This window comes from Panthera onca, chromosome D1 (genome assembly GCF_046562875.1).
Source record: "Panthera onca isolate mPanOnc1 chromosome D1, mPanOnc1 haplotype 2, whole genome shotgun sequence".
In the NCBI taxonomy this organism is placed as follows: domain Eukaryota; kingdom Metazoa; phylum Chordata; class Mammalia; order Carnivora; family Felidae; genus Panthera; species Panthera onca.
The window spans coordinates 54478367-54489818 of NC_138348.1; the positions used below are offsets into that span (position 1 = coordinate 54478367).

An 11452-nucleotide genomic window follows, 5' to 3' on the forward strand; every position below is an offset into this window, starting at 1 on the left:
CAGATATACCACCATACAGCTGAATCATATAGCATTCATAGACTATAGAAATCCCTGTAAACGTCCCCATCCTAGACCTTCCAGAAAAGCCTTATAGATAAAATCTCTCAATTCTTTCTTTTCTTTCTCATTTCATCTGCAGAACTTCCTGTCTCACTGGTCCTAGGATGCTCAGGTGAGTGAGAATTCAGTTCTGTCACTCTCCAGGAATCCCATTCTAGATTGCAGGTTGGTGAATCCAAGACCGTAAAGCCATGACGATCTCTTACAATGGCAGCCTCCAAAAAGCCACTTTCTTCCTAACAGGCTTCCAAGGTCTGGAAGCTCTCCATGGCTGGATCTCTATTCCCTTCTGCTCCATCTACTTGACAGTTATTGTAGGAAACCTTACCATCCTCCACATCATCCATACCGATGTCACTCTCCATGAACCCATGTACTATTTCTTGGCCATGCTGGCCCTGACAGACTTGGGCCTTTGCCTATCTACACTGCCCACTGTGTTGGGCATCTTCTGGTTTGATGTCAGAGAGATTACCATCCCCGCCTGCTTCACTCAGCTCTTCTTCATCCATACCTTGTCACTGGTAGAGTCTTCAGTTCTATTGTCCATGTCCATTGACCGCTATGTGGCCATTTGCAATCCATTGCGTTACTCCATGGTCTTGACACCTGCACGTATCATCAAGATGGGGCTGAGCTCAATTCTTAGAAGTGCCCTGCTCATCCTGCCCCTGCCATTCCTCCTTAAACGCTTCCAGTACTGCCGCTCCCATGTGCTGGCCCATGCTTATTGTCTGCACCTAGAGATCATGAAGTTGGCCTGCTCTAGCATCATTGTCAATCACATATATGGGCTCTTTGTTGTGGCCTGCACTGTTGGTGTGGATTCACTGCTCATCTTCCTCTCCTATGCCCTCATCCTCCGCACTGTGCTAAGCATTGCCTCCCGCCAGGAGCGACTTCAGGCCCTCAACACCTGCGTCTCTCATATCTGTGCTGTGCTACTCTTCTACATCCCCATGATTGGCTTGTCTCTCGTGCACCGCTTTGGTGAACATCTGCCCCGTATTGTACACCTCCTCATGTCTTACGTGTATCTGCTGGTCCCACCTCTCATGAACCCCATTGTCTACAGTATGAAGACTAAGCAAATCCGTATCCGCATTGCTAAGAAGCTTGAGATTGTAAAATCCCTTAAGTGTTTTCGATAGGATTAGGTTAGGATGAAGAGAGGGAGCTTTGGGGCATGAAGCCTATTGATATTTTTGGTTTTCAGGGAATCTGTAGCAGATTACCTCCTTAAGCAGCTTCTAGAAACTTTCTGGTGATTCTAGCTGGTACCCCGGCTGACTCTCCAGAAAGCCAACAGTAACCCCCATAGGCATTCTTGGAAAATGTCATCAGTCTTCCAGCAAGTAGTTCTCCACCAATCAGCCTCATCCTAATTGTGGACCAGCTTTGGCCCAGAACAACTTAGTGAACTTTGTCATTCAGTGAGCTTCACTCACATGTTGGTGGACAACATCCAAGTGCCAGCCTTGGGAAAGATTCTTCTCTTGAAATCTTGTTTCCTTCTTAGAGACTCTCCCTCAGCCCTAGAGTATCCTCTATGGTTCTTTCTTTCTTACTCTTAGTTGATTCCCTGTTACTATAATCTCTTGTTAACAAATGTTTATATTAAACTTTTCTGTTAAATTATTCTGTGGTTTCTTTCTTCTGACTGGACCCTAACTAACACACCACTCAGAGTAAGTTCTTTGTTTTATCATACCTACCCCACATTTTGGTCTAGTACCTTAAAGGAACCAGTTAGCATCTAGAAACTGTGACTTGCCAAGTGAGTCCTATTTCTGTATGAAAGTCACACTCTCTGGGTTTCAGATTCATCACTTCCATCCCTCAGCCAGTTGAAGTTGAAGATTTTCTGCAAAGTCTTCCAGAGGCTTCACGCCACCCTTGGACTAGCATCTATTGAAGAGTTCTTACAAAACTAAGTTTCAGAAGGCAGCAGGAGAGCAACTTAAAACTGAAGTTGATTTAAAAAAAAGTAATAACATCTCGTGTTGATACCTGGGTGTGTGTCCAAAATTCTGTGAAAGGACATAGGACAGTTGAGGATCTGGGAGCATTCTCTAATACGTATACATTTTAATTTCAAAGTAAATAAAACACCTGTATTTCCTCCCTACCTCCAATCTTACTTATTTCTTACAGAAATCTTACAGATAATCTTACTGATTATCTGGGAAATATGATAAAAAATAATAGTGATAATTGTGGCAATAACACCCAATAATTATTGAACATTTACTATATACTATAGAATGTTTAAAAGCACTTACATGCAATATCCAATTTAACTTTCCTTTGGAAATTAAGATTACAGAGTCAAATTTTTAAAATAAGATTTTTTTTTAATTTTAAAAACTTACTATAGGAAGGTATTCTCCAGGTAGCAGCTAGCTGACTGTTATATGCTGATTATTTGATTATTGATACATCAAAATTATGAGCTTTTTTAATGCAGAACTATAACCTAGGATCCATCCCAAGAATTGCCTTCTGTTTATTTGTGAAGAATGGCCTCCCAAACACTTCAATAGTGTAGAAAAGACCGCAATAGGAGTGAAAAAGGTATGCCTACTTCAGGAATGTTAATTGAAAAGCATCCTTATAAGACACATTTTTAAATGGTCATGATGTTTATGTACTTACTACAATATTGAATATCAATCATTTTGTTGAAATTTTAATTTCTCAAACTATTTTCATTTAGTGCTATATTACCATTCAAGATAGCAAGTTCTCATATAATTCTTTTAGATAGGAAGTTCAATGAGGTAAGTTACTATAACCAACATCATGTGTAATAAACGGAAAGCCCCAAACTACATTAAGGTCTGTTGGATCTCAAAACATAAACTTTTGGCATTGTGCTGTTGAGACTTTTTTGAACTCTAGTTTTCCCACATATACTAACACTTTAGATTAATGCCTCAGTGGCGACAAAGGAAAAAAAAAAGTAGATCTAAAACAGCATGGGATATTCCTGGGAAATATACATTTTAGGTGTTAGGTGAATATGGATGGGCATCAAATTTACTCACACAACTAGGGTGTGCAGGGGGAAAGATGTTACTTATTTTATTTCTAATCATCTTTCTTATTCATAAATATCTACCAACTAATTATCACAGGAAAAATGCAATAAAAACTATTTTAAAACCATACTTAAATTAAAAGAAAAACACTAATTTTTGCATCAGTTTGTCTAAATCCAATCCAATAATATTCTTTTAAGGTCCTTTCAGTTTCTCCTAGCTGGTGTCTCCTCAAGGCAGCATCTTTACCTACAAGTTATTCCCTTCATTCTGCCCCTACCTTGTTTCTTTTCCTATTCTTTTCTGTGATAGGAGATATGAGTTTTTATTTCTTTTGTCTCTCCCCATATCATGTCCTGTTTTTCCCCTCACAGAGCTGAATAGTTAAGATTTAAAGCATGTAGGATATCTTCCCTGTAATAAACTGTTCAAAGATTAATTCCCTCTCTCTCTCTCTCTCTCTCTCTCTCTCTCACTCTCTCTCTCTCTCTCTCTCCCTCCTTCCCTCCCTCTGTTTCTCTTCACAAAATCTGAGATTCAGACCTATTTTCTTCCAAAACATATCTAACACTATCTCTCTCTTCTCAGTGCTTGGATTCAGAGATGGTAAATAAATATTGCTTGTGTATTTTTGTGGGGGAGTGTGTGAGGAGGTATTATTTATGTTATAAAACATTTGTTAAATATGTGAAAAAGTGGGTGATAGGATGCATGGATAAACAGATGCTATTGGCTGAATTGTGCGCCCTCCCCCAATTTATACTGAAGTCCTAACCCCCAGTTCCTCAGAATGTGACTGTATTTGGAGGTAAAGGCCTTTAGGAGATAGTGAAGTTAAAACAAGGCATTTAAGGTTCGCCCTAACCCAATATGACTCATGTCCTTATAAGAAGAGCAAGAGACATCAAGGATACTCATGCACAGAGGAGAGGCCATATGAGGACACACAGAAGATGGCCATCTGCAAGCCAAGGAGAGAGGCCTCAGAAGAAACCGAACCTGTCAACACTTTGATCTTGGGCTCTGCTGGCCTCCAGAACTGTGAAAAAATAAATTTCTATTGTTAAAGCCACCCAGTCTGTGGCATTTTGTATTGGTGGCCCCAGAAAATTAATATAAAAGGTAACTGTGTTTTGAAATGGATTCCAGGTTAAAAGTGATACATTTTTTTATTATAGAGGGAATAAAATATTCTGGAATCAGAGCTGAAAACAATCATAAAGACAAGGATATATAAGAATTCTTAGACCTTTGTGGTTGTGACTAGTGTCAGTTTCTGATTCTGCACTACAGGGATGAGGCCCAGAAATATGTATTTTAATAAGCATTACAGGTGGTTCTGATCCTGATTATCGGGGGACTCTGATTTGAGAAATACTGCTACATAACACTCAGATGTGTCTACAATGTGTTTGACCAAAGATTAATGGAATGAAGCCACAAGAGGAAGCCCAGTACATTCCAAGGGGGCCCATCAGGCCAACGAATTGGAATAAACCTCTTATGGTTGGTGTGGGGATCTGGGACATTCCTTAATGTTTATACCTTTGTATTCTCAAAGTAGAGTCAATAAGCTGGATACTAATTATGTAGGTAATGAAAACACTGAAATGGCCCTCCTTTCCTCTTTTTAAAATATCTTTCCCATCAGCTTTTAAAGTTCAAAATGGATGATTAATTCTTCATATCTCTGTATTGACATATGAAACTCCTTGGTTTACCTATGCTTTTCAGGGGCTCATGTTGCCCAAAAGGTACAACAATGAATTCCTTTCTGAAGGTAGCTCCTTAATGTCTAGAAACAAAGGGCTGAATTCTGTGTCTGTGTGGATCAGAGACAGGAAGAGGAGATGGAGTACAGACAAGAGTCCCTGAGTATAGACAGGAGTCAGCAGCATATAGGGTTACTTGGGGCACCAAGAATCAACATTATCACCATATTTCCAGGAATGTGGTGCTCCTTTCTTCCCCTTTTGATGGGAGAAGAATTGAATTAAAAATGCCCTTTTAATGTTATATATACCCACCATATACACTGTCACTTCTGATATGCATAACTATATGGTTATGATACATCATATATAAAACATTATCAACAACACCCACTCTGATTTCTTAAAGTTGTGGAGCTGTTCAAAATATTTCACAATATCTTCAAAAAGTAGCTACAGTGTGTAACATCTCCTGGGATTCCCATTTAGATATCTCACAAAACTATTCCCTTCTTTTCTTTCCCTTATCCTCAGAGTATGAGATAATGAGGTCCAGAAAACCAGTCCTCCTAGGGAATTGATGAAAGATTCTTGAAATGGTCTCAATGGGGACCTCAGGAAGTTTCATAAAAATCAAGGAATTCAACATCCATCCTTCAGTCTCTCCATACCCTCCAGAGTCTCTGGTTTTAATTTTCCTTCTCCCCTGTCACAAGAACTGAAGTCTCTGCACCTAGCCTTGATAGGTAAGTCAGGTGTCTGGTGCTCAGTTGTGAAGCCAAGAAGAGGTCCTAGAAGGCTCAGTCTGAGCTCTGGAGAGGGAGAGGAGAGAAGGGACTTTGAAGCACAAGAAAGGCTGTAGAAGATGCCTGCAGAAGGTGGTGACCATTGCAGTCAGATCTCACTAACTTCATGGGGTCCCACGTCTGGTTTTAGCACTAGCTTAGTAGGGAGACAGCAGCTTTCTCACACCCATTCACTTCATTGACTTCTAGCCCAGAGAGTTGCCTCATATGTGGCAACATAAGAGTATTACTGAGACCCACAGAGACAGACAAGTTAGGCAAGCGAAACCGAGATGAAAGAATGAGATTAGCTGTAAGTTCAGTCTCTACTCCTTAGCCTCAGACACAAGGTTAGCAGAATCAGGAGTTAATTCCAAGAAGCAGAGACAGAGGGGTAGGAAGTCAAGTGATCCTCTAAAAGAAAAGCTTGTCTGTGACATGAAAGGGCATTTTCCTGAGCAACCACAGAGTCTGAGTGATAGAATTAGAAGCAGCCATTGAACTTGTGCAAGTACCTCTAGGAAGTGTTCTCCAAGAACAATTGTGAGCAAGCCATTTGTTAAGTTTACCACTCCCCTCTACACTTGAACTGGTCAAGAACAATGAAATCCTCACCAAATCTGAAAATGGATACTCTGAAGACCTTTAAATAAGAACCCCTTAGAATAGTTACCTTACTAAGATCTCTCTGGCCAACAGGCTAAAGGTGGTCTTTCCCAGGCAGATATCTCTTGGCTTCACTATTCTGGATTTTCTTTTATATCCAAGTCTTTTCCTTCAACTTATTCTCATAACTCTCTCTCTCTCTCTCTCTCTCTCTCTCTCTCTCTCTCTCTCTGATTCGTACTCTGCCCTACTCGCTTTAAAATGTGAGGCACAAACTCTGAAGAGAGTCTATCTTGACGTAAAAGAAGGTGGGGAAAAAAGACTTTTGATATTTCCCTCTATTTTTGTCATTCAATCTTCACTCATTTCAGGCTGTCTCAGCTTAAAAAAAACTACCCAGCTATATTAAACTAAATGCTTCCAAACTTTCAGAATGCTCCTTGGAGCTCCAGAGATTTCAGTTTGAATTCCAGCTGTCACTGATTGATAGTATGATTTTATGCACATCATCAAATTCTGTAAGCTTCTCTCCTCATTTGCAAATCAAGGTAATAATATTAACTTTCAGGGCTTTTCTAAGATCTAAATGCTATTTCTTTTGCAGTGTTCCTAGTACAGTGCCTGGAAAATAATAGATGTTCATCATGTATTATAAATTAACTTTTATATTATTGAGTAATATATATTCTTCTTCACTACCCTACTTCGTTTTCATGTCAAAACATTTTCTGCCTTAAGTTTTATGCATTATATCGTTAATCACCAGGTAGCTTGCCTGTCCCCGACAGGTAAGTTTATCACAGCTCTTCTGAATTCATTTTGATGAATGATGTGGTGACCACTGATCATGGCTGAAGTAGAAGCTGAGGAACAGCACACAAGAGCCAATCTGACCTTCAGGTGGACAGTGAGTTAATGACACTGGCTATTAATTTCACTGGTGTTTGGAGTGAGAGAGGGTGTGTATTTCTCCAGTCACTTTATTAATTTAGCTAAAGAATCAGTACTTTTCTGAAGGTCTATTAAGCCCTTGATATTATGCTAGCTGCTTCTAGCTGACAATGAATAGTCCTGTATGTGGGGAGAAAGTATAATGTTTGTTGAGAGCCTGGAATCTAGAGAATAACTGGATATTAGTTCAAATCTCATTTTGGCCATTTACTGTACCTTTGATCTTAGATATATTAACTGTCTATAATCCTCTATTTCTTCATCTATAATATGGTACTATTAATAGAACTTTTTTCACAGGATTAAAAAAAATGTTAGTGTTTATTTATTTTTGAAAGAGAGAGAAAGAAAGCACGAGTCAGGGAGGGGCAGAAGAGAGGGAGACACAGAATCCAAAGCAGGCAGTCAGTACAGAGCCTGACACAGGGTTCGAACTCACAAACTCTGAGATCATGACCTGAGCCAAAGTTGGACACTTAACTGACTGAGCCACCCAGGTGCCCCAATTCATAGGATTTTCTTTAAGTGATAAAATATGCACTGAGTTACTAACAGCTAACTAAATAAATTTAGCTCTTAACCATGCATAAAACAATTTCTGAGCGCCTACTGTATACCATAGCCATTATAAGCACTGTCTTTACAGAAGTAAGCAAAGCCAAGCCCCTGCCATTTTTGAGCTCACATTCTAGTGGAATTATTAACTGGGAGTGGGCAGATCACTGCTTTGAAAGTCAGGACTCTTAAATTGGCATAAGACTTCTGCCCAGTGACTGTCCTCTCACGAACCTTCATTTTTTAATCTAAGGAAGAATAAGTCCTACTGGCATATTGCATTCTATCCTGTGGACTCTCACGGACTCTGCCTTGAAATTGGGGATGTGGCCATGGTTGATGGTGCTTCAGCCTTTTCTCTCACCTAGGTTGATAGAAGTTGAACTCTAGATCTCAGGGAATGCAGGTTACTGACTCACAGGAGAATCAGAGCTTTGATATGGCACTTTAGCAGTCAAGAATAACTTTACAGACAGACATTCATTCACTCCCCAGTCCTTACTGGAATTCTGTGAGCTGAGTAGCACATGTGAGCTATCTGGATCAAACTAGGCTTCCACGACTGGAAGACCAGAGGAGAAGGTGAGTGAAGGATTAATCTGTGTCTAAGGTTAGCAATTATATGTGGCTGATGAAGATAAGCAAGAGGTAAGAAAGAAAGAAAAAGAAAGAAAGAAAGAAAGAAAGAAAGAAAGAAAGAAAGAAAGAAAAAAAGAAAAGAGAAAGAAAGGCAAAAAATGAAAGAAAGAATGAACAAAATAACAAAAGAAAGAAAGAAAGAAGGAAGGAGGAAGGAAGGAAGGAAAGAAGAAGAAAGAGATTGGAAAAAAGGAAGAGAGAAAGAGAGAGAAGGAGGAGGGAAGGGAGGTAGGGAGGAGAGAGGGAGAAAGGAAGGAAGAATGGACAGTGACAAAGGAATAGCAAAGGAAGTAAGGTAAGAGAAAGGAAAGAAAGAGAAGTTGAAAGAAAGCTTAGAACATTAGTGAGAGTTCTGGCAGAAAAGAGGCAGGTGAGGAGTGTTTAATTAAAGATCTCCTCAAAAGAGGTAGGCAAAATTAGTATAACCAACAGGAATAGTGTAGATCCTCAGACCTCTCAGCCTGAAGGAGAAAGGAGAAAAGAATTCAAAGAAAAACATTTTTCTAAAACAATGTGGAAAGAAGGCCAGAGACCAGAAGGAAGTGACCTCTGGAGGAGATGTACACTTCTAGGTCTACTTGATTCTCATGTTTTTTTGTTTTGTTTTGTTTTGTTTGTTAGTTTTTGTTGTTGTTGTTTTGGTTTGGTTTGGTTTGGTTTGGTTTGGTTTGGTTTGGTTTGGTTTCTAATTTCTTCCCAGGTTCGACCTCTAGCTTTTTTTCTGAATTCATTTCAGGAATTTGGAAGGAATCCAATTTTCCTCTTCCCTCCACACACAATGTCTTTGGGACCCTTGGAAAGCAGCAGCAACATTTCCTCCACCTTTCTGCTGAGTGGCATTCCTGGGCTGGAGCACATGCACATCTGGATCTCCATCCCATTGTGCTTCATTTACCTGGTTTCCATCCTGGGCAACTGTACTATCCTTTTTATCATTAAAACAGAGCCCTCACTCCATGAGCCTATGTACCTTTTCCTGTCCATGCTGGCTGTAACTGACCTGGGTCTGTCTCTTTGCACCCTCCCTACAGTGCTAGGTATCTTTTGGATTGGGGCGCGAGATATTGGTCACGATGCCTGTTTTGCCCAGCTCTTTTTCATTCACTGTTTGTCCTTCCTAGAGTCCTCTGTGCTGCTGTCTATGGCCTTTGACCGCTTTGTGGCCATTTGTCGCCCCTTGCACTATGCTTCCATTCTCACCAACACAGTCATTGGCAGGATTGGCCTGGTTTCCCTGGGTCGCAGTGTAGCACTCATTTTCCCATTGCCTTTTATGCTCAAAAGATTCTCCTATTGTGGCTCTGCACTTCTCTCACATTCCTATTGTCTCCATCAAGAAGTAATGAAATTGGCCTGTGCAGACATCAAAGCCAACAGCATCTATGGCATGTTTGTCATTGTTTCAACAGTGGGTGTAGACTCACTGCTCATTCTCTTCTCCTATGTCCTGATCCTGCGTACTGTGCTGTCTATTGCATCCAGGGCTGAGAGATTCAAAGCTCTCAACACCTGTGTTTCCCATATATGTGCTGTGCTTCTCTTCTACACTCCCATGATTGGTTTGTCCATCATCCACCGGTTTGGGAACAAGGCACCTCATCTTGTCCAAGTGATCATGGGCTTTGTGTACCTTCTAGCCCCTCCCCTGATGAACCCCATAGTCTATAGTGTGAAGACCAAACAGATCCGAGATCGTGTGGCCCATGCCTTTTGTTGTTAGCTGGGTCTAGTCTTAGAGGCACTATTTCCTTCAGTATACCCTTATTCCTCTAGCCTTTATAATATCTAATGTGTATGAAGTGGAGGAGACAATTATTTATTTACTCAACAAATACACACAGAAATGATCAAGAAGTCACAGCTCTTACAGAACTATCATTCTGGTGGGGGGAAAACACAATGCAGTATGACATGGCAGATTGTATTTTACAAAAATGGCCACAGAGGTATTTCTAATCCTACATTCCCTTCCAGAAATTTGTCATTCCCCCATCAAGAGAGACAGTCTGTTTTTTTTCTTCCCCTCGTAACAGGGTAGGACTTTGTAACAGGTTCAATGAATTGAATGTTGTGGAAGTGATCTTGCAAGACTCTCGAGGCTAGGTCATAAAAGATTATATGTTTTTCATTGGTATATACTTTCCCACACTCATTCTTTCTCCCTCTTTTTTTCCCCTATTTATATATCCACCCCTATCTCACTCAATGCTTGCTTTTTGAACACAGCCACCATACTGAGAAGCTGAGACCACATGGAGAAGCCACATATAGATGTCCCAGACCAAGCTAAAGTCTAAGCCTTAGCTGGAAATTTATCAACTACTAGTGAGTGAACAAATCTTCATATTATTCCAACCCCCGTTTTTCCTGCATTTCCAGGTGATATCCAATAAAATAATCAATCGAACCCAGCCCAAGATGCAGATTTGCAAGCTAAATAACTGTTTGTTTATTTGTTTGTTTGTTTATTAAGACACTAAATTTGGGGGTGGTTTATTATACAGCCATATGTTAACTGTGTTGCTCAAAGTAAAAAAAGAAGTTAATATAGAAGCAAAAAGAGAAATATCTTCTTCCAGGTGGGACAACAGAGTGTCAAGAAAGATTTCCTTGAGTTGATACAGTAGCCAGCCTGACAGGACATATAAGAGTTAGGCAGTCAAACTGGAAAGTTATGGTCTAATCTGAAGGAACGGTATGTGCAAAGCTGATGCAAAGGTGAGAGAGAGAACAATATATCCAGAGAAATATCTGAAGTTGTTTTTGTTGTCATTGTTCCTAGCAAGTCAGGAAAAAGTAGAGAAAATTAGGGTGGAAGCAGGGGAAGTGATAAGTAGAAAAAAATTGAGGGATTGAAGATATTGGAAAGGTCAGTGAACCAAAAAGAGATAATTCCTTATACCCTCTTATCTGTCCATTACAATTTTGCCACCACATTGACCTAGAAAAAGAAATTATCTTTTAAGACCTAAATGTGAGACCTGAAACCATAAAAATCCTAGAAGAGAGCACAGGCAATAATTTCTCTGACATCAACCATAGCAACGTTTTTCTAGATATGTCTCCTGAGGCAAAAGAAATAAAAACAAAAATAAACTAT

The 11452-nt window shown here is 39.9% G+C and overlaps 2 protein-coding genes across 2 annotated transcripts; both read left to right on the top strand.

The window, feature by feature from the left end:
* Positions 1–254: 254 nt before the first annotated feature.
* On the top strand, positions 255–1214 carry OR51G1 (olfactory receptor family 51 subfamily G member 1). The gene has a single exon (XM_060607835.3). The coding sequence runs from the start codon at positions 255–257 to the stop codon at positions 1212–1214; it is 960 nt and encodes a 319-aa protein (XP_060463818.3).
* A 7916-nt stretch (positions 1215–9130) lies between these two features.
* OR51G2 (olfactory receptor family 51 subfamily G member 2) lies at positions 9131–10072 on the top strand. Its single transcript, XM_060607833.3, has one exon. It carries the CDS (start codon positions 9131–9133, stop codon positions 10070–10072), a length of 942 nt encoding a protein of 313 aa, XP_060463816.3.
* The last annotated feature ends 1380 nt before the right edge of the window (positions 10073–11452 follow it).